The sequence below is a fragment of the Eupeodes corollae genome, chromosome 3 (assembly GCF_945859685.1).
Source record: "Eupeodes corollae chromosome 3, idEupCoro1.1, whole genome shotgun sequence".
In the NCBI taxonomy this organism is placed as follows: Eukaryota; Metazoa; Arthropoda; class Insecta; order Diptera; family Syrphidae; genus Eupeodes; species Eupeodes corollae.
In genome coordinates, this window is record NC_079149.1 from 24805170 (window position 1) to 24829587 (window position 24418).

The following is a 24418-nucleotide window of genomic DNA, read 5'->3' on the forward strand; positions in this document are numbered from 1 at the left end:
AATTTTAAAATTGTTTTTAAAAGAGTTCTAAAAAAAATATAACTTTTTTTTTAATTTAATTTTTGAAACTTAAGAAAGTTAAACTTACCTAAAATAACCATAACTACATCGTCTCGAAGGATTTCTATAGATCCACGTGCTATAAAATACAATGATGTCAGGACATCGCCCTTATGAACTAGTGTATCGCCGGGAGGTGCGTGCGTTGTTTTGAACTTAAGTGACAAAGCTCTGAAAAATTACACACAATTTTGTTTGTCGATGTTTTTTGGTTTTTATTTATTTTCATGATTTTTTTTTTCAATTTGCTGAAAAGTTTTTTAAATTTTGTTTTGGAATTTAAGGAATTTTGGTATTGGATTCGAGGGAATATACATATTTAAAGTTTACCAGGACCGCAAGCATATGGTTGTTTAAAACCCAAGAAGAATGACGAGTTGTCGGTTTAAGTATTTTTCGGGTTAGTTTTTTTAAGACCAAATAGTTCACACCCTTGGCTGCTTTTCGTCCTCCGCATATCTTTCCTTGTTTCAGATTTTTTTTTCTTATTTTTATTTAATTAAGTTTGTGTTTCATTTAATGTTTGTGGAGTGGAACAAGTAGACAAATCGATAAAATTGAAAATACACAGCACCAGAGAAGAAGAATATAGTTTTTGTAAGATGTGTTGTTTGGAGAGTTGTTGTTTTTTTTTTTTTTTGGAGAGTATGTGCTTTTCCAATTTATAATGTGTTCGAATATTTAAAATTCAATTTAAATTGTGTCAATAACATTTTTTTTATATACGTAGGACATACGAGTACATAAGAGCTTGAATATAAACGAGGAGCATTCTAAGAGATTGTTATTAATTTGCAATGAGATGCAGGATGAGATAACGAAATTGTCATCATGCCTTGGGATATAAGCTGCATTATAATGTGAAATGCAGAGATTTATGTTTGAAGGCTTTGTACAATGTACACACTCTGAGGCAGGATAAAAACCAATAAATTAATACATAGTTAAAAAAGTCATATGACATAGATCTTAAAATCAACAAGTTAAAGTTTTATTATGTACTTAAGTGTGTAGATAAAATTATGGAGTGTTTATTTTAAAAGGAAAATTGCTAATTAGTCTTTTATTAGACATTTTTTGTATTATAAAAGTTGAAGGGGGGATTTATAAAAAAAAATAGAGAACTCGGTCAAATTCGTCTCATATCAATTTAAAGCTTTCGGATAAGCGTCAGAGTGATAATAAATAGTTCAATGTGATTTATTTGAGTTAATGGAAACAGTCCAGTGGAGTGCGATATGACAATATTTGGAAACGCGATTTTCTAACACTAGAAAAGGGAACGTTAAGCAGACCATTTGAAAAACAGGAGAATAGGAATTTCAGTCTACCAATTGCCTAGTTCAGATTGAGATGTGATGTTGTTGAAAAGCTTAGACCTTGTACATAACTTGTATGTATGGACACAAAGCTGTAAACCATAATGGTTTAGGTAGTACAGGCAACAAAGTTTCGAATTAGTGCAAAATTGAATTCCAACAGTGTTCCATAAAAACGGCAGTATTGGTCACTTTTAAATAATTCAATAGATTTTATAATTTTTCCTCTCGTGCCAACAATTGGAATATGTAGGTAATGTTAAATATCTTAGTATAAGAGCATCATTTTTGATTGTGGGCACAAAATTCAAACGATAGGTTTTAGACAAAATACTACAAAAACGATTCCCACTTTTAGTAGTATAAAATGATCCTTTGTTTAATTGGCTAAGCGAAATGCATTTTTTGTAGTATATTTAAGACATGAAGTAAATTCATAATACTTAATTATTTTTAAAGACAATTTTTGTGAAAAGATGTCATACAACCATTTTTTTTTTATTATAATTTATGGACTCTTATTTATGCATTTATGCCAAATCCTATTATTTAGAAAGCTCGTATGCATGGATTGCCTGATCATTTTTTTCGTTTTGGTTTCGAACATTAAGCCCAATATATTTTTGCCCATTTACTTTTGACATTAATCAATAAAAACGACTGGCCTTGAAATTAATTTATTGTCATCGCAAAAGCCCATAGAAAGAGGAACTGAACTGTCATAAATAGTAATGGAGGATCAGTGGGAAAAATTGGAATTCAAGGGATGAATTTCTTCTATTTCGAATTTGCCATTGGTAATTGAATAACATTCAATGTTTCTCAATGAATTGATGACTCAATTGAATAACCTCACTTTTTATATGTAAAATTATTTTATGAAAAATGGTAGAATCGGTAAATATCGTTTGCGGATATGATGAGTTATAAAAGAATTTCTGAATAAATGCAGAAAGGACACCTATTTAACTGCACACAACGTAAGTCAACGTATAACGCCATCTAGTGGGTGTTGGTACTGATCGCATTACACCGAAATTCATTATTTTTCTCGTTAATTTCTTCAACTTAAATGCATGAAAAAAATCTAACATCTCAACGAGATTTACAATTATACATTTATATCTGAAATGGACAAAAGAGCAAAAAATGAATAAGTTCTTGAGGACGAGCTTAAAATTTTAAGGTGTACATCAAATTCTTCTGATTCCGTGGCAGAAATAAAAAAAAAGTCGGCGTTAATTTAAATCGCAACACAGTTTTAAGAATTATTAAGAATTTCGAGTCATTTTAAACTCAAGAACAAGTAACACAAAAGTTTGACAAAGCTCCAATAAGTTAAAAAAAGGATTTTTTAGACGAAAAACAGTATAATTTTCAAAGGCTCTAATTGGTCCAACATTTAATTCCATAATGAAAAGGTTTTAAAGCTAAAGAGTTGTCAGTTATTCCGTTGAGCTTGGGGTCATTACATAAAACAATACTGCAGCTGGAATTAACTTATCGTGAAGCGAAATTTCGTATGTATGATTAACTCAACAAAATCCTTTTAAAAGTCTTTTCTTAACATCTTTAAGGAGCAGTTATCATGCACAGATGCTACAATACTTTGGAAAATGTACAAAGTATCTTCAGAAATGTTTGAGCGTATTCAGTTGACGCGGAGTGTATTTTCACAAGGGTCAGTTGAAATTGTAGCTCCTTTTTGAAATAAACAACAATGTTTGTAATTCATAGAGCAAAAATGTAAATGTTTAGATGTTTGGAAAATAAGAAACGCGAATTTGCTCATGTATGTCTTTAGTATGCAGTTACTAAGAACATATTAATATACGTTTTGAATTTCGATTTTGTTAAACAAATTATGATCCATTTTCGAGGTATTGAAAAGAATTGTTTAATATTGTTTTAAAAATCAAAAATTAAAACAATTACCTTTTTTTTCATCAATTGTCATAAGACAGTATAAGAGCTTGTGCAGAAAATTAAAATTATTGAAATCGGTTCTTTATTTCTTAAGAAAATTTAAAAACAAAATAGAGGTTCTTGTTTAATTAAAATAAACGAAGTCAAAAAAAATATTTGAAAAAAAAATCAATAAAAATCTATCGGTTCTTGAGAAAATTCGAATTTTCGATGTTTTTTGTTATTATCATCTTAAAAATATGAAAAAAGGGTGGGATGCGACCCACACTGATAATTTTCCATCCCGTCTGTCGATTTGTCTTGCTTCAAAGTTTGTAGGTTTTCGTGTTGGGTTAAAAAAGTTGTCAGTTGAATTATTCTTAAAAGTTTTTAAATTACCAACAATATTTTTCATATAAAGAAATAGTTTAGTTTGAAAACCTGGTTTTGATAAATAGATTTTTATTCGAGAGACATTTTTACCAATTTTAGTAGCATTTCTTGGATATCTGTTGAATTTTTATAAAAAAAAACTAGTGAATATCGGAAAAAATATTTTCTGTAAAATAAAAAGAGTTTGAAGACAATGTTTTTTATTTCTTAAAAGCTATTTGAGTCGAAAGTTAATTTGTACCAAGTTTTAGTATAGTTTTTTTTTTTAGGTTTTTATTTATGTGAGAAAAAATTAGATTTTTCTTAAAATTTTACTAAATGTTGCAAGAATATTTTCTAAAAGATTAAATTAGTTTAAAACCAATATTTCAAGGTTTTGAAAAGTTATTTGAGTCAAAATCCAATTTTTACCAACTTTTATTAATTTTTTTTTAAGTTTATATTTTTTGTAAAAAAAACTGCCCATTCGATTATTCTCAAAATTTGTATGAATGTTGACAACAATATTTTTTATAAGGTAAAATTAGTTGGAAGCAAAAATCTCAATTTTTTGAAAAGATATTCGAGTTGAAAATCAATTTTTACTAACATTTGTTAAATTTTCTTTAAGTATTTATTTTTCGTAAGACAAAATTTAACCGAATGTTGAAAACAATATTTCTTATAAGAGAAAGAGAAAGACCTTAAATTTTTGCAAAGATATTTGAGTCAAAATTCGATTTTTGCCAACTTTGAGTAATGTTTTTTTTAAATTTTTTATTTTTTATAAAAAAACTTTCAATTGTTATGGAGATGAAATCATTTTTCCTTCGTAAAATTTTCGAGGTTACATTCTTTTAAGGTTTTTTTGATTTATAAAAAAAACCGTTAATTATGTTTTTTTTCCAAAAATACACTGGTTTGAAATCACGTTACAATCTGTAATATAAAAATTAATTCAAGTCTCTAGCGTCTATGTTCACCTTTTTTTTAAATTGTTATGGTAAAAAAAACCACCAACACAATTTTATTGAGAGTCTTTCTGCATCTTTCTGCATCTGTATAACAAAATTTATTTGCAGTCAATATCTCTTCTAGTTCTTGAGCTATGGACGACAATAAAACGTCGCGAACGTACGGACGTACGAACGTACGTACACACACACGCACAAACATCTTTTATTTCGACTCTAGGGACCTTGAAACGACGAGAAATTTCAAAATATTCAATTCGACAAATCGGACCCATTACAATAACTTCCAATGGGAAGTTAAAAACACCAAACGCAAATCGGCTTATCCCAAGGTTTGAACTCAATCGTTATTGAGCAAATTGGAATTTAAAAAACAAACTCTAAACGCAAATGGGCTTAATCTAAAGTTTGAAGTCAATAATAAAAATCAATAAAATTCTCAATACAGAAAACATTTTTCATAGAATTGAACTTAGTGGATGTTTATAAGAAAGAATCGTTTGATCTTGTCGCCCAGATTATATTTCAAAACACATTATTTGAAGCCAAAAGACTTTCACATATTTTCTTTTGCGGAATTTAAACAATTTTTTTTTGATTTGGTGTTTTTCCTCTGGAAATTTAGATGCATCAGTAAGCTGCTCACAATTTTGAATTGATGATGTGAATATTGGGAACTATTCCTTTTTGGATAAAAAATTTTCCATAAAAACAATCAATTTCAATTGTTGTGTTATTTTTGAATTGATTTTAATCCAAAACGAATAATTATCATTTTGACATTAAGCTACATTGACACAAATATTACAATTTGGGTGTGTTATTTGACACTTGGTCTCAAGTTCTAGTACATTTTTGAAATAAGTCATAACGTTTATATTTAAGTAAGTTCTGGCGGAATTTCTCTTTAATGAGCAACAGAACAGCTGATAAAATTCATAGAGGAAAAATGTAAGAGTTTGTTTAGAATTTTGGAATGTTTATATCATTTCCGAAAACAATCAACATTAATATAAATTTTATTTCTGAGAATAATATTCTAGGTAGGATGTGAATACATTTGTTTAATTATATCTCTTGTGTCCTAATTTTGATAGGGGTCCATATTGCATACAGTTTCTGTCTAGAAGTTAACCAAAATTTGCATTTACGATTTTGAATACATTTATTATGCCAGAGACAGTGTGAGCGTTAGGAAGAGAGGGCCACGTCGGAAAGGAGAGTGTACATTGGTTTTAAAATCTTGAAAATTGTAATGAAAGGGAAAGACAGATTGTTGTATGGAAATTACATTCGTGCAGCACGACAAGAGAACGAATATTTTTATTATCACCTATCTCTTTAAAAGCCATAAAATTAACGATTTACATCCATATTTCCAAAAAAACATTTTAACACCATCTGTTGGTGATCCTATTTTCATAAAGATGAAAAGTAGACACAAATGACAAATAGACGATCTTATTGGCTTTGACCAATGAAATTTTCAAATATTATCAGTGTGGCTTCAGACTAGGAAAGTTCACTATCGACCAAATATTCACACTACGACAGATCTTGGAAAAAACCCAGGAGCTTTAAATCGATACCCACCATCTCTTTATCGATTTTAAAGCCGCGTATGCCAGCATACATAGGGAAGATCTCTACAGAGCAATGTCTAGTTTTGGCATCCCTGTCAAATGTATCCGTTTGTGCAGAACGACGATGAAGAATGCATGCTGCTCTATCAGGGTCAGAAAACATCTCACCGATGCATTTGATGTCAAAAAAAGGTGTTAGACAAGGAGATGAACTGTCATGCGACTTCTTCAACATCGTTCTGGAAAGAATTGTGCAAAACTCAACCGTCAACACTAGAGGCACAATCTTCCAAAGGTCCATCCAGCAACTCGGATACGTAGATAATATTGACATAAGTAGAAGACCAAAGCGTAATGTCAGTTGAGCGTTGTTGAGTATTGCGAAGGAAGCGAAGAAGGTGGGTTAAATGGTGAATGAGGGCCAGACCAAGTATATGCTGTTATCAAAAATGGACATTGAAAAACGACGTCTTGGACAAAACGTCACCATGAACTTCGAGGTAGTTAAGGACTTTGTGTACTTAGGCACCGCTATTAACACAGACAACGACATCAGCGCTGAAATCAAACGAAGACTAACTCTTGAAAATCGCTGCTTCTTTGGACTTAAAAATTAAAGTCCTCTCTCGAGCATCTAAAGTCACCATCTATAACATACTCATCATCCCGCATGTTGGTTGAGGTCCAGGTCCGCCTCGGACTGTAGAGACACTTTAAGTAAGTAATCCAAAAAGTTAGTACCTATACAAAACTATTAATTTTAAATTTGTCAATTTTTCAACCGTTTATATAGGCTTTCCTTATTTTTCATTAGTTTAAGCAACTTATTTATAAGAGTGTACCAAATCAGCCAAGGCGTGTTTAAGTTTAGTGATACTACAGAACCCCAATTGAGTTTTGTCAGATAAAAGGAAAAAAAATCAAATTACCTTATTCCGAGTGTTTTCGTTTAAAACAGAAAAATGATTATGTTTATTTTCCAAAACTATTGATTTTTGTTCATCCCTGAAGAATTCAACTTTAACTTGTTTATTATAATAAATTAAATATGCATTTATTTATTATAACTGAATCATCGTTTGATTATTATCCTTTTAATGATGAAGAAAAATAATTTCAAAAGATATGCAACCATGCGACATGACATTTCTCCAGGCGCACACTACACCATGCATCTTCATTTTGCAATGCGATTGCATCAAAGCAAATCAAAAATCCCTCGAGCAATAAATAATTGACTTAAAATGAACACAATATTTATTTTATTTTTTTTTCGCAATTGTTAAAAAATAATAACGAAATGCTTTATGAAGAGCAATATTATGAGTATTCAAGAATGTTAACCAATGTTATTATTTCTCAATCTCATTATTCGCCATTTTTCAACATTTCCAATGACAAAAAATTATTCATTATTTTAATATATGGATTTTTAAAAATTCGTTATAGTTATATTTTGTGATATACGAATTGGTATTTACAAGAAATCACAAAAAGCTTACTTATAAATGAGCCCTTCTGATTGAAACGATTTCAAAAATGTTATTTTTTAAATATGCAATTTTTCTAAAATTAAATTTCAGAACAGATACAATTTTCTTTATTACAATGTAGCAATCATTTCTTCACGCATATGGGTGTTTGTGTGTGTGTGGGTATCTGTGAGTTTGTGTATATATAAAGAAGGAGTGTGTGTAAGCATTTTAAAAATCCTTGCGCTGCATTTTTATGCACTTCAATACAACACAACACAACCTATAGCTAGAGAAAAAAGCAAAAGTATAAAGATTATAGATATAAGTTATAAGAATATACAAATAATATGTTTTAGTTTAAAAAATATTATTTTGATGTATTTTTTTTAAATAAAAACTAGCGCTTTTTAAATGTCTGTTTTTTCACATTTTTTTTTAAAATAATAAACACAAAACTAAAAATAGTGACATGATACAAAACAATTATAAAACAAAAAATAAATTATATGCACATTTAACACAAAAATTTGTAAAATATTGTGGAAAAATATACAAGAAATTCTTGTTTTTGGTGATGTAGAAATACAAAAACTTAAAAATAAAAGTTTTTAAATTATATTTTTAACACTAGGCATATGGATCCATTCTTAAATTGCAATTAATATTAGCTCAAGACAATATTGTATAAAATTTATAAGATATTTAAAATTGTTTGTATACATTATATAGCCATAGAGCAGCAGGATATTAAAGCTTTACTTAAGAATAGATAGATATCCTATCATCAAGTCTACCAGATGAAAACCAAAATACAACAAGACAACGGTACAAAGAATATTGAAACAACAGATTTGTTTTATTTTTGAAATATTTTGTTTTGAATTTGATTTTTGTTTTTTGTGTTCTTTTTTTTTTAAATATCTTTTTGCAAGTATTTACAGTTAATTATAATAATATTTTTATTTTTTTTTATTGTCCAATTATTTTATGAAAACTCATCTATTCTATTATAGTTTGTATATTTTTTAAAATTTTATTAAATGCTGAAACAAGATAAGCGTATAAGAGAGGCTGGCGCAGATTTTTTAAATTTAATTTTTGTTTGTATATAAATTTAATCGGATTGCAGAGCGTATATTTTTATGTTTTGTCCAATTTGTTTGGTTTATTTACACAGAAATATGATTTTTGTTGAATTTTATATCATATATGTATAGCAGAGCTTTAATATAATATATATATATATTTAAATTGACGAGCATTCATATATAAGGTACGAGTATATGGTATAAATGATTTTGTATATGGATCCTTTTTACAGCTTTTAAATATTATTAATTTTACAATGCATACAACAGCGATGTACGAGTGAGCAATTGTTGTTGTTGTTTTTATTAAGCTTTGTACACAATGGCGGGGATTTTCGGTTTTGATTTTGATAAAGCACACTTTGAAAGGTAAAAGTACACTTATGAACAATAATTAAAGGGCGTGACAAAAAAGTAACTTCTGATTACTTTTTTGTCCAAACCTTTATTATGTTTTATCGATTCCTGAAATTATATAGGTTAATAATTTGAAAAACGTTTTTCTTTGTTCTAAAATTTAAATTACATATATTATCAAGACACTTGTGGCAGACCATGTGCTTCCAAATTATAGGCATTTGTATTTATGTTGAAGGTTGAGACAAACGTTTTCATCACTTAATTCATAATTAAAGTTTAATATTATTAAGAATATATTTATAAAATCGTGATTTATGATAATTTCATAGCACTAATACTAGTCGTTTTTTTTTTTAAAGCAGTAACTCCTAAAAGAACACTTTATACACTTACAAAAAATCAATAACTCCTAAAAGAACACTTTATAAACTTTTTCTAATTAAGTTAAAGTTGGTTTTCGAGAGAGATTAAGTTTGCTAGTTAAAGTAATAGCTAGTTGCTTACTCTAAATTTTAATATTGGCCTTCTCAAATTATATCAATCACATTTTTAATATTCTATAGGGAATACCTTACATTTTTGTAATTACTTAACTATTACAAATGTTGGTGAACAAATTGCAGTGGCCACACCAGCGGCCATTAAGTTGTCAAAATAAATTCAAATAAAACAACATTTTTCAAAAGGGTGAAATTTAACCGTTTAGGAACACTCTGAACATTCTTTTCTTAAAATAAGATAGTATTAAACGATAACCAAAAAACTATATTTTCATAGCAACTGGTACGACGAAGTCCTTAAATTTTAAGATTTTACAAATTGACATAGGATCCATGAAGCTCATGCCTTCCTTGCAATGTTCAAAAAATTGACGTTTGCCTGATCGCCAATATTTTCCGAAATAAAATTACTATTTTTATGTTCTTCTGTGCAGTCTAAAGATTAATAGTTATTATGACTGTTAATATTATTTCTATATTTATTTCTCTCTATGACAAATAACATCGAAAATAATAATAATAACTTTTTTCCAAGTCAAAAATCATATTTTTATCTAAAAACTCTTATGTAAATAATTTTCTACTACGTTAATAAACAAACAAATAATACCTGAACTTTAAGTCGCTTGTAGAAATAAAAACATTAATATACACAGTTCTTAATTTCCTAAACCCCCAAGTTTGAGTGCGTTATAAATCAGAGCTATTCTCTTATAAGCTTATGTCTAAATAAGAGTTCTAACGCTTGAAATATTGATCAAACGATGAGTTCGAACTCAATCGATTTCTAATTTGTTCGATAAACCAAGCTTTGAAGCTAGAACTTTGTGAAGAAATTGCCCGTAAGATAGGTTAAAACTCGTCAGATTGTCATATGACAAAACTAGTCACACGCTTCAGGGTTAAATCAATTCTAGCTTTTTTTTTATAATTAGCGAACACTAAAAGGGTTTTGTATACCTTTAATATGCCACAAACATAAGGAAGGGTTGGATAGGAGGTGTCGGTGCACATTGCTTTTGAATTTCTGAGCATTGCAATGATAGGGAAGGATAGAGCTTGGCAAAGCATTCCAAAAATGAATCTCTGTACTTCATAGTACGGTTGGGCTTAAGGGTAAACTGATGGGCATTCCTAGAAGCGATTACGGTTAAATTGTTTAAGGGGAGGAATGCAACTGGCTATTTCACTAGAACATAGACTATACAAAAATGTTAAAAAACGTGAGACAAGAAACTTTACGACGATGTTCCAGTGACGTAATCAATTTAATAGCTCTTCTTTGAATACTTTCCAAGAGGCTTAAATAAGTTATTGGAGCAACAGCCCAGAGATGAGAGTTATATTCAAGCTTCGGACGTATGTATATTGGTTTTGTAGATTGTAGCCAGATCAGACGGAGAGACAAATTTTTTGCATCGTCTCAAAAGACCTAGACATCTTGCAGAATTTTTGGCGAAATCGGGTATGTGATCGCTCCACAAAAGGTGGTTGCTGGTGCACATTCCGAGGATGTCAAGATTTACAGCATTGCGTTTTTGAAGCATTGAATTTCACACGGTTTTTTATCTAAAAACGAGTCTAAAAACGAATTTGAGCTAAGAGTTCTATCGTCAGCGAAACAATGTATTGGATTAGAGGTAGCAGACAGGAGATCATTTATAAAATTGAGGAATAGAATCGGAGACAAAACGGAACCCTGGGGCACACCAGCATATATTTTATGGGTTTCAGACTTGAATCCGTCCAAAACAACTTGAAGTGAGCGGTTCATAAGAAAATGTTCAATATAACGAAGAAGAGATTCGTCAATACCAAAAGCACGCATTTTCAATAAAAGAGCAAGATGCCAGACTTTATCAAATGTTTTTGAAATATCAGGTGAAATAATTTAACTTTCTGCAAAATAATGTAAAGATTTGTTCCATTGTTCGATTAGATGAAGCATGAGATCATTAGTGGACCTATTGCTAAGAAAACTGTAATGCTGGTTACCTCCGTTCCTCAAGATATTTCTTAATCTAATAATTAATCCGCATTTTCATGACCTTAAAAAGAAGGGACGTTAGTGCTATCGGTCTTTAATTATCTGGCGAAGAAGATTCGCTTTTTTTTGGGATTGGCTGAACAAATGCAATTTTTGAACTATTCGGAAAGAGCCTACAAAAATAGGAGAGATGAAAAAGCTTACGCAGTGGTTTTGCTAGCATGGAGGAAAACCCCTTCAGAATAATAGCGGGGATACCATCGGGACCAGCGGATCTATAGGTGTTGAGATTTTTAAGAAATCTCGCCACACTATAATAACGAAAATAGGTTGGTCCCATAGAAGGTGGAATTTTCGGCGAACTGCCATGCAAACAAGTTAGCTTTATCAATAGAGCTAAGGAAAGGAGTGCCATTGACAACAGGAAGAGGTAGAATTCCTAATGTTTTTTTACAAATGACGAAAAATACTTACTGCCTAAGGGACATTGCAGTATAGTCTAAATTATAATACTCTAAGCTCAGCAATTTCTGTTGACTAGCTTTTGATTTTAGGCTGAAAAAAAACTGGAGTCAGAGGTTTTGAAAAAAAAAGTTATGGAAACGAGAAATTTAACATTCAAATTAGATTTGCTTTTAGTTCAACAGTAAAATGTTTAAATTTTAATAGTTAAATTTAAAGCAACTGCTGAATGGTTTAAAGTATAACCGAACGGTTTATGGCTTCACATCTCGAAGATAAGAAATCGTTTATATTGTATACTACTTTAATTGCTGAAAATTCGGAAATTTCGTTAGACTTTCAGTAAAAGTTATTGCTTGAAATTGTCTAAGTATAAAAAAATGCCATAATTGAGCAAATGATTTTTAAATTGTGATAAATTATTTCAGCTTTTTGTTTTTTTGGAACAGCAAGAAAACAACGTATTACTATCAACATTATTTCCTTCAAAGCCGACATTTTTTGAAAAACATTCACAATGTCAATATTTGTCCATAGTTCTTTTTAAGCTCTTGTAATGAAAACTAAGGTCCGCTTAAAACTTATTTTTTGATTGTAATAATTTATTCATAATCTCGCTGTTGTTAATATTTCCAGTTTTCGAATATGTGTAAAATTAGAGGAAAAATTCAAGCTTTATAAATGTTTTCCTCACTCTAAGCATTTGAATATTTTGCACAAAATTAATAAGGAATTTATTTCATATCTTGGAATAAAGGCTGAAGAGACGCCTCTTTAAAGTGAATGTAAGTATTTTATTTTTTGAACAATACATTTTAAATTTTGTGTCAAAAAATTATTTTCCATGCGCTCTTCTTTTGTGATTTCTAACTTTTATTCTAAAAACAAACAATAGTCAAAACAGAATTGATGCGAATATGGTATACAAAAGTATTCATATACAAATAAATATTTAAATTCGATCATTCTGAATTTTCTGAGAAGTGTGGTTTCACGCTCTATTGTAAACATTTCGTCAAACAAATTGTCAATCAGTATTTTTTGGTTTAAAAAGCCTAACTTAAAAATATTAAGATACATTTAATTTTTCTGTAGGCTTTAAAAATATGAATTAAGGATTTTGTCTTTATTTTCATCTGAATCTTGCAATGATTGGAAGATACAGAGTGTGGTAAGGAAGCCCACATTCGCGTAGTATGATATAGCAATGAATCTCTTTACTTAACAGTGCTTCGAAAGATGGATTCTAGTGTATGCTGATGAACATTCCCAAAAGCGCAAATATAACTGTTTGTTTTAACTTACTGTCCAAGAGGCTTAAGAAAGTTGCAGAAGCACCAGCCCAGTGATGGGAGCTGTACTCAAGCTTTGTACATAACAACCAGATCAGAGATCATGTATCGGATCATTCCACAAAAAGTGTATGGTGATACATCGTCAGTGAAATAATAAATTGGATTCGAAGTTGCAGACAAAAGATCATTAATGAAATTAAGAAAGAGTGTCGGAGACAAAAAAGAGCTTTCAGGCGCGATATATAATACAATGATCAGATTTGTCTGGAGGAGATGGAACATTTATACTGTCAGAAGTAAGAAAACAGTCATCAGGGAAGATCTCAGGACACAATTCTTCGGGTGTTGTCTGACCCGGACGTTAATGCCATGAAGAATTGTGAGCATTAAAATCTTCCTTAACAACGATTTCTGTGCGAGGAAAATTTGTTGAACTTGTGTTTGACAAATGTGAATGCTAATGGTTTTAATCCGTCAAATATTATTTAAACCATATTGAACGTACATACTCATTCATCTGGCTAATGGTAGGCAAAAATAAATTAGTTATAGTTATCATTGGTTTTCATAATTAAAAACAACCATTCGAAGTTTTTTTGACAGGTCGTTTATAGTTTCATTAAAAATGTATGTCATTGGAAAAAATTTCCTGATTAAAATTTTTACTGACAGAAATCTGTCATTGGAATTGTGTGAAATCGTAACATAAATCAGTGGAACGATTCCTTTCACTTTTGAACATAAACGTATCAGCTGTTCAGGAAAATGAATTTCCTTCCGGAAAATAGAAAAATACATTTTTAGAGCAAAGTAAATTAATTACACTTTCTTTTTCTCAAAAATAAAATTCTTTTTTGTGATTTCCGATCGATCAGTAACTAATTTTTATTTCTAATCAAAGGGAAAAACCGTCAAATGTTGATTTAAATATTTTCCAGATCGATTTCAATGATAGCTATAACTGGGGCCTTAAAATAATGAAACAACTGTCTATTATATTTTGTTTTAAAGTTTTCTTAAGTTGAATTAACTGACCTGCTGCTCTGACAGTTTTCTTGGTTTCCAGCTCACTTCAATTTGAATCTAAGATTTTCAATAGTATTTTTCGTCCCTTACCTTTGAAAAAAGTGACATAACCCACTTAAACCTTAATTATGTTTCAAGAAGGTTTTACTACGATAAACAATTCTTTCGATTTCGTTTTTTAACTAAGCTTACATTATCTGACATTTAATAATAGTTTTTGACATTTTTAATTACAAATAGCAAACCGTCTGATTAAAGCCTTTCTTTTTTGTTTCTGTTTCTGATTCTTGTATTTCTATTTTCTTTGATTAAAAACTATTTTGGCCACCATATTGAAATAAAACTTTTGACATTTATGTACATATGTAAAGGCGTTTTTCTTTTTTAAATAACCTTAACATCCTCTTTACAAAACGTGTTTTGAGCGCTAAGGAACACACCTAAACAGTAAGCTGTCAATTTACTTGTCATTTTCTTCTGCAGGAAAAAGAAACAGCATTCAAAACGTAAATAAATATGGAAAAACTTAACTTATAACTTATCAAGAATTTGATTTATGTATATTTTTTTAAGTAAGTGAAAATAAAGGTTCAGACACTTTACCGACTACTACACTCTTTCTATATTTTTATTTTTCTTAATAAATTTTATCTATCAAATTCCTGAGCTCAGCATTAAACTAGGTCTGTTCAATTATTTGTATCTAAGCTCATATATTGTGCTCTGAACGAACGCAGAAAACGTTCAGAACGCTGAACGTTTCGTGGTAAAAATGATAAGGAATTTTTTGTTTGACAGTTCAGGCTCTGCTCTGAATCTCGATCTCTGCTTTAAAAGCTTATGACTAATTTAATATGTGAGAATTAAAATTTTGTACATTTATGATCAAGAAAATTATCCTCTTGTAGTTAAATTACAGAGCGGTATTTTAAGCACTGTTCTGTATTAAGTTAAATGTTTGCGAAGAAGGAATTTTGAGGGATATATGTAGGTGGGTGACCTGGCCTGTGTTAGTGACATAAAAGTTTCGAAATTTTAGAAAAGCTGTGGTATTGCCTAAACTTATAACTAAACTAAATTTACAAAAGACAACACATTAAGTGATGGCTTTTTGTGCATATTGAAACGAAGGTAATGAAAATGAATTCATTGATAAATGCTTTCAGATTAATATCCATGCTTTTTGTTCTAACAATCAACTTTTCGTAACTACTCTATACATGTCATGTACCTAATATCGATATGACATAATGATTTTGAGCATAGCTTGTCATATCGGAACTATAGTTGCATGCGATACCTGAAACTATACATCACTTAAGAAACTAAACATCTGATTTCTGAAACATATTTACACCCTGGTCCTATAATATTTACAGTGTGAAAGATTGGTTTCTTTTAAGAGATTACGTCAAGATTGACAAGTAACAGATTTATGAGAATCTTCAAAACTTTGAAAAACTATTTATAAATTATAGTCCTCTTAAAAATGTTAAGAAATGTTTAAGCTTTTCAAATGTTTTGAAATATTTTATTTTATTTTATTTTATTTTATTTTATTTTATTTTATTTTATTTTATTTTATTTTATTTTATTTTATTTTAAGGTCACGATAAACACGAGTAAATTTTGCCATTTAAAAGAGTGCTTTATCCTATTTCACGTCTTTCTAAAATGTCGTTGGTCGATTCATCATTTTATTCTAAATTTCATCCATTCATCATTTTGCAGATATGCACAGAGGTCTTTCAAAATATATTTGTACAAAGTTTCATTTTTACGATTGCGGGTAGGATAGACTTGGACAGTTCCGAATTACGAGTACAAGCAAATGGCTGTAGTTTCATAAGTTGCTTGATTAACTTCAAGTCTCAAGCAAAGAGGCTTACACAGCCTCAACTTGACTTGAAGTTCTTCATTCAAATGCAAACAAAACTACTTTAGGTGCATTTTTTTAAATGTCAAAATGCTAGCGCCATCTAGTTGCACTCCTAACCAACACATCCAAATCTGATTCAAGGTTTTTTTTTGAGTAGATTTTGGTTTTATTTATTACGGTTTTGTTTGTTTGTTTTTATTTTCAAGTAAAGTTGATTTTTGTTTGTTTGTTTGTTTTGTTTCTTACCTCAAACAACCAGGACTGGCTCCTTCGAAAGCTGGACAACTTGTCAGCAAGTTACGATTCAAATGCAGACAAATGTCAGCTTGCAAGCATTCGGGAAATCCTTTCAATACAGAATTCATATCGATTCCATTGGTATACGTCCAGGCGTGTTGAAAATATTCTTCTAAACGTTGTCTTAATGGATTTGGTATCTGAGTGTGTTAAAAACAGATCACGCAGAAGGATAGATAATAATAAAAACGAAAAATAATTAAATGAATTGTAATTCGATGAAATTCTTGTTTTACTTCAAAATTATGAATAAAAGGAGTTTTTCGATAATATTTTTTTTTATAAAAAATAAAACAACATGGAAAAATTATAGAAAAATCCAAAAACGGTTTTTTCAAAAGCAACAGTTTTGTTGTGATTAGTTTCGTATTTTTGTTGTAAAATCAATAAACAATGAAATATAGAATGACAGTTAAAAGAAAAATATGTCAAAACGATACTTTATAAATGGGCAGACACTAGCGCCACAAATGTCAAATGTTCTTTTTTGTTTAAATACATTTTTCAATGTTCTTCGTTCTTCGTTTTAAAGTTAAAGCATGTTTTTTTTGTTCGTTACACGCGTCGTCAATGCTGAATTGAATTTACACGTTAAGTCAAAGAGTGTTAGAGACAGAAAGAGACAGAGAGATGGTCACCGATCAGCGGAGCTGATCCGAACTTACCTGATGAAATCGAATGAATTCTCGTACGCGTAGCATTTGGGTATGATACCTGGCGGTACCAGAGTAGAGCCTTTGGATGATCGCCGATACATTACCGAATATGCTGGCGTACATGAGGGCTGCAAGCAAACAGAAAAGTAAGAATTTTGAATCGGAGGATGATGGACATTTTGATTTTGAGATTGAGATTGTTTTTTTTTTTGGTTTAATGGTGATGAATGGATGAGACACGGTATACCAGTGGTAATTGAATATTTAACTTCAGAGTGTTGGTAATAAAGTTTAACTTTGTTGTCTTTAAATATGCTGAAGGAGCATATGTACTTATTCAGAAATAAAAATAAATAGAGTATTTTATATTTATATTTGTTGATGTTGTTTTGTTTCCATCGATATTTAACATGTTTTTTTGTTCGATGAAATATTAAGTGGATTTTGTTTTTATAGCTTTTAAATATAAACCATAAATATAAAAAGAAAATTTTGAATAAAATATTGTTGTTGAAAGTTGTCAAAAATTTAGTACTTTCGTACTTTATATTGTTATACAAATTACAAAAACAAAAGTACTAAGAGAAAGATAAGAAACGTTTGAGTTGAACTATTCGATTATGTAATTGTTGATGGAAATTGAAAAGTTCTTAAGCTACGTGCAGACGATTGCCCAATTTCTTCCAGGTATCGTACAATGAAGTAAACTACTGTCAATTGTCAAACCATTGTTACACGACTTTCTAACAATGAAATGTTAATACTGGGAAAAGATTCACCAATCATTTGAATAGAAATTTAAGATATTTTGGAATTATTAGCTTCATTGGGAATTATTATCATAGTTCTAACAGATCCAACAATAGTACTAATTTTTAGTTGTTAAACTAATTGTCAATGTGGTTGGTTGCAAAGAGGGCTTGTCCAAATATGGATAAAATGAATATTGGTCAGCATTTGTATAGCCCTATTATTAAAGAACACTTATTCCACTTATTTATTTCACTGTTTAACAAAAGTACGAATTAAAACAAGGTATTGATTGAAAATATTATTAGCGACGTTCTTTTTAATTCTCATTATCTGATAATAAAAGTGTCCAAATTGTTATTTGCAACCCTCGCGTTTGTACTTTTTTATTTACAAAAAATATTTGTCACATTATTGCTTATTCATTCACTAGGCCTACATCTTTTGTATTTACGTAATTAAGCTGAAACGTCATTTTACAGTTAGCCTCTAATCTACGTTACTTAATTTATCAGTAATATTTTATTTAGTAAATCCTATATGTTTATCTTAAAACAAGATTTTATCCCTAAAGGTTTAAATAACCAACTTAAAACCTATTAAACTAATAGTACCTTATTTTCAGATGTCTAGGAAACATATAATATTTTGAGTCAACTCTTCGGAAAAACTCTATAGGGCGTTTCAAAAGTATTGCTAAGCAACATTTTAGGGGAAATTATCCTAAGATTCGTGTCAGAAATATCAAAATGTCTGCTATTTTATCAAAACCTAATTAGTCGTGTTTGATATAATTATGCTGTAGTTGGACCTACTTATATTTTCTTATACAAAAGTTGATTTTTTATCCTGGATACAATATGTAACTTCGAGGTTCTTAGTTCAATGCAAACAAAAATGGAGACCATACTACTACAATCAATAGTTGGGACATTGGAAATGTAAATATGTTTTGATAAATGATCACATCGAACAACTTATTTGGGGCAATTGTAAGACCACTTCAAACAAGTAAAAAGTGTATAAAAAGGTTTAAGCTCAAAAAACAAAATACCAAAATTATGTTACAAAACTTTTCTCCTTTTATCTATTTTCAAAAAAATAGTTTATAGAAATATACACTATTAAGTTATCGGATGATTTTATTGAAAAACTGTTTCATTAATGACTTTGCCCTAAAAACTACACCATAGTTAAAATTATGAACAATGCCATTAATTCATTGAACTTCGATTAAAATATTTTCGACGTGCAATTAGTTTCAATAAGATAGAATGTCAATTATTTTTAGAGGTACAAAATTGTTCAAAACTAATTTGTTTCTCCAAAACAAGTGGGGAATTCAATCAAATGTTATCCGAAATATATCACAAAAATTGCACTTGGTTATCTTTCATACAAAAATATAGTTTTATTATTATTTTAAGTCTTACTACTTTTTGTTTCTTTTTTATTTTCATTAATATTTATTTAAATGGAAAAATCTTTGTACTTACCATTTAATTTTAATTTTATTTGTAATTAAAAAAATCTCGTTTGTACTAATTTTTGCTGAAATTAGTTTAATTATTGAGAAAAATCAAAAATAATTTGTTGTTATCGACTATGATATGGCCTTGCAACCAAAATTTCTTTATATAGCGATAATATTAAATTTTTAAGGCCGAAATTATTTTTTGTTAACGTTAATTCAATATATAGTTAGGTACTAAAAAACTACATTTTAATGTGAATTTGTTTTTAAGCTTAAAGTGCAAATATTATTATTTATATTTTTTGATCTTAAAGCCGTGCAAATAAATTCAGCTAAATTAGCTTTTATTTCGAATGAGGTAAAATGCAGATTAAAAACAGAAAAGAACAGCACAGAACAATAAATCCTTTTTGAAATGCAAAAAGCATTTGTCAGAACTGCGGATATGAATAATCTCAAAATATTAAACACTACTAATAGACCAAAATTAGGATTATAAGAATAGATTACAGCAGTTAATTTGGTTTAAAGTGACAAATTGCGATAATACATAAAAAATTACAAGTGTGACATTAGTTATAAGTTTGTAAAGTGACAGCTGGAAAAGTAAAAATGGACAGGTTCAGGCAACATAAGAGACTTCGTTGCAGTCAACTTCATTCTTTCTTTGAACGTACATTTTGACCAAGGAAACTAGTCAGTTTTCCAAGTGTCATGAATTTCAAATTCAGAACTTTACTTCGCAAACTTCTATTTTAAGTTCATGGACAAAAAGTACCAACAAAATTATTGTCTACAAAACACACCTCAGGAAAGCTACAAGTCCATCACGATTTGCATTTTGTATTCTAGAGAAATATTACTTATTTCTTTTCCAAATTTACAAAAAAACCTTTATACAGAAAGCAATAAATGAACTTGTGGAGAAAATAAATAAATCGTATAGTAATAAATTTCAGCTTTCATTTGAAATGAAAAAAACATGATCAATTGTCATTTTGACGTAACTTGACTTGACTTAATGGTTAGGGAGATTTTTCTTGACAAAATTTCCAGTCAACTTTCCAATAATGTTGCCTTAATTGGAAAGTCATTTTTTGACAGCTGGCCAATTAGATACAAGAAACTTGCCTTACTTTCAAATTCCTTATGTAGTCTGAACCTGCCCATTGTTTGTTTGTCAAAAATATCACAAGACCGAAGATTATTCTTCAATGCTGAATGATATTTTATGGATTGTCATTATTTCTCTTATATACAGGGTGGTGAAGGAATAGTGCTACAAAAATAAAATGGAAGAAAAGTATTTCAATAGAGCAATGGTACTATGCTTTACAGTCCGTCATTTCCGTCCAAAGGAAATTCAGGCGGGAGTTTGGTGGTATTCTCCCGACTAGACGGACAATTATGAGGCTGAAGATCGAGATGAAGCATTTTGACTAGAAACTTGTCGGTGCAACTTAGAGTTCGCCAAAGTCCAAATTACAAGCAACTTAAACACTCAGAACTTTCCTCCTCGTGAGGAATATCGTCGGAAAATGAAAAAGACAACACATTGATTAATTTGTTAATATCTGTTGAGGCCCAATTTGACCTTAACGAAAATGAAAGTAAGAAAAATTGCCGTATTTGGATTGAATCAAATCTAGAAATGCTCCATGAGACGGAACTGCACCAGAAACGAGTAACTGTGTGGTGGACAATTTTATCAAGGTGTACTGTCGGGCTATACTTCTTTGAAGAAAATGGTTTAACAGTAACTTTCAATGGGAACTATTATTTAAAGATGCTGAGAGCGTTTTCTTACCCAGAACTGATCTGGAGACGTATCCTATTGAATAGCATTTGGTGTGTACAATTGCACATATAGACAGATCAGTTATGGCAGAGCTCCAACGAAAATTCCATATACAATGTATGTCCAGGAACTCCACTTTTTGCTAGCCCCCAAGATCACCTCACCTAACTGTACCAGACTTTTTGTTATAAGGATATGTCAAGCCGGAGGATTTCAGAACTAATTTCAGGAATTTGAATGAATTGAATAATAAATGAATAGTTACAATACTCGGCCGTAATATGTGAACGTCTAAAGCCCATCGTCAAAAGTCTTTATCAGTGTGGTTTTAGACCAGGAAAGTCCACAGTTGATCAAATATTCACATTACGGCAGATCCTAGAAAAACTTAAGAACGCCAAATCGACACCCATCATCTTTTCATCGAGTTCAAGGCCGCATATGATGGCATCTACAGGGTCGAGCTGTATAAAGCCATGTCTAGTTTTGGCACCTGCCAGACTCTTCCGTTTGTGCAGGATGACCATGGATAATTGACGCTGCTTCATAAAGGATGGAAACAACTGAACAGAACCTTTCGATGTTTAGACAAGGTGATGCGCTGTCATGCGATTTTTTTAACATCGTGCTTGAAAGAATAGTGCAGAGCTCACACGTCAACACTAGAGGAACTATCTTTCAAAAGTCTGTCCAATTACTAGCATATACTGATGACATAATCGGAAGAACTCAGAGTGATGTCAATGGGGCTTTTGTGAGTATTGAGGCAGAGGCGGCAAAAATTAGTTTAACGGTTAATGAGGGCAAACCAAAGTACAGGCTGTCGTCAAGAAAGGACCTACAACACCTACGTCTTGGTCAAAACGTCACCATCGATAGAAGTAACTTTGATGTTTTCAAGGACTTCGTCTACCTAGGCTCCGCTGTAAACGCAGAAAACAACACCAGCGCTTAGATCAAACGCAGAATAACTTAACCTTGGGTCGGTTCGAGATGGAACAACGAGCTGTACCGGCTGTACAGCGACGCACGTAGAAGGGTAAAAGTCCAACGACTAAGATGGCTGGGTCAATTAGAGCGCATGGAAACCAATGCTCCGGCCTTCGAATCCACACCCACAGGACAGCGCAGTAGAGGAAGACCGCGGATCAGGTGGCGCGCACAAGCGGAAAGTGACCTCAACCAACTTGGAGCGCGAAACTGGAGACATCTAGCTAGGGACCGAGCTAGATGGAGAAGTTTATTGGGTGAGGCCCTAGTTCACACAGGACTGTAGCGCCACCTTAAGTAAGTAAGTTACAATACAATACTACGTGGCGTTGTGGTTAGTGTGAAGGGCTGTCACGCCAGAGGTTTTGGGATCAATCTCAACTTGTGCTACCTTAATATAAAAAAAAGTTTAAACGGGTACTGCCAGTTGCGAGGAATTGACAAACCCTCCAAGAGTAATTCTTGTCATGAAAAGTGCTGAATCTAGTTCAGATTCGGCTTAAAACTGTAGGTCCCCTCCATCCCTCACAACTTTACTCGCACACAGGAATGGTTAAGAGTTGTAAGTCACAAGGCCCTAGTTCTCAATGGACTGTTGCACCACCTAATTTATTTATTTTAGATCCAATAATTGAGGCGATCTCAACTTCAACCCTTCAGGCCGAAATAAACAATGTTTAAAAGTGGGGGGAGCGTGAAGGTCATTTGCGGTCTAGCATCTATAAAAACAGCTAACTATTTAAAGTAAAATTTAATTTTCTAACCATTAAAAAAAGCACATGGAAAACACAGATTAAAAAAAGTTATTTAAATTTCTTACTGAAGCCACCCTGTATTTCAAATCTAATGACGTTTCTGAATTAATAACATTAAATAAAACTTCAGAGGGCTTGAAACGGAAAGATTTTTGTCAGTAAATTTAAAGTTAATGTGTGTCAAAATTTTTCAGGGATAGTGAGTATCAGTGAGTCAGGTATTCGTGTTTCCCGAAAAAATGTTTAGACCTTAATTTCTGAATGGAATTAAAGATTAAGAATACTAACTTACTTAAGAACTTATTTATTTTCTAAACTGCTAAAGAAAATTTAACAACAAAATCGCAACAACTAACTAGCGGAATTTGTTGATAATAGATTTCCAAATCCATTATAGATTACGCGATATGTGAGCAGTTGTTGCTTGTTGAATCTGTCAGTTTTGACAAGTGAAAACTACAAAATTACTGAAAATGTCTAGACTACTAAAATGGTAAATATTTGACACTAACAAATCACAGTTTGCAGTCTTGTAAAACAGTTTTCTGACACTGATCATATTTGGCCACAGAAATTGTCTGAATTCGCATTTTAAGACTTTTTTAAGGGCATATATTGGTCATTGATCGATACAGGACCCAAAAGATGGAATTCGTGAAGTTATCCAAGGCATCCGCAATGTTACGAATTGGTCAAATTTCATAAAAATTATATGGATCTCTAAGCGTTTCCGAGGCGTCTATTTTGCTGATATAAATTTTAATTATTAATGACATGCTTTTCATTAAACATTAAAACAAAATCAATTGATTTGATTTGTCTAAAAACAAAATGAAACCTATTTTTGAAAAACCCTACAAAATTAAGTCTACTTTATCATAAACCGCAATTGAAAGCAATAAAGTTGTTATCAAATAAAAATTTGTGATTTTCCACATGTTATTTGAGGAAAAACTAGAGAACTCCTACCAAAATCAAATTTAGCCTGCATTACCTAATAAATAATTTGTTTTAATATCTCTTCTTATAAGTTAAATAAAAGAAATAGCAATGATAACTTGGTATTTGCTAAAGCTTTGAATAAAAACCAAAATGGTGTTAATTCCAAAATAAAAATTATTTTTAAGATAACTTGGACAGGACAAATAACATTCGACTAATGTCAATAAATCCACCTCTAAATTCCAAGCATTTTCATAAAACAAAAACATATTGTAATTAAGTAAAGTGTTATGTAGGTAATGTTCATGTGGAATATAGCAATTTAAGTGCGATTTATATTTTAAAGTGTTAGAAAAATTAAAACAATCTTTTCTTATGTTTTTAAATTAAAATCATATTATAAAAGAACAAAAAACTTATTAATAAAATGTGTTTATCAATTCAATTACCACTGTCAATCGAGTTATTTTG

At 30.5% G+C, this 24418-nt stretch overlaps 1 protein-coding gene across 8 annotated transcripts in view; it reads right to left on the reverse strand.

Moving 5' to 3' along the window:
• Nucleotides 1–24418, reverse strand: part of LOC129949207 (potassium voltage-gated channel subfamily H member 2) — a 613952-nt gene that overhangs the window by 17623 nt on the left and 571911 nt on the right. For all 8 annotated transcript variants that reach the window (XM_056060506.1, XM_056060508.1, XM_056060510.1 and 5 more), the window contains 3 exons: nucleotides 17248–17366; nucleotides 16532–16722; nucleotides 89–231 (listed from right to left, as the gene is read on the reverse strand). In XM_056060506.1, coding sequence (XP_055916481.1) covers nucleotides 89–231; nucleotides 16532–16722; nucleotides 17248–17366 — 453 coding nt within the window. The remainder of the gene's footprint in view (nucleotides 1–88; nucleotides 232–16531; nucleotides 16723–17247; nucleotides 17367–24418) is intronic.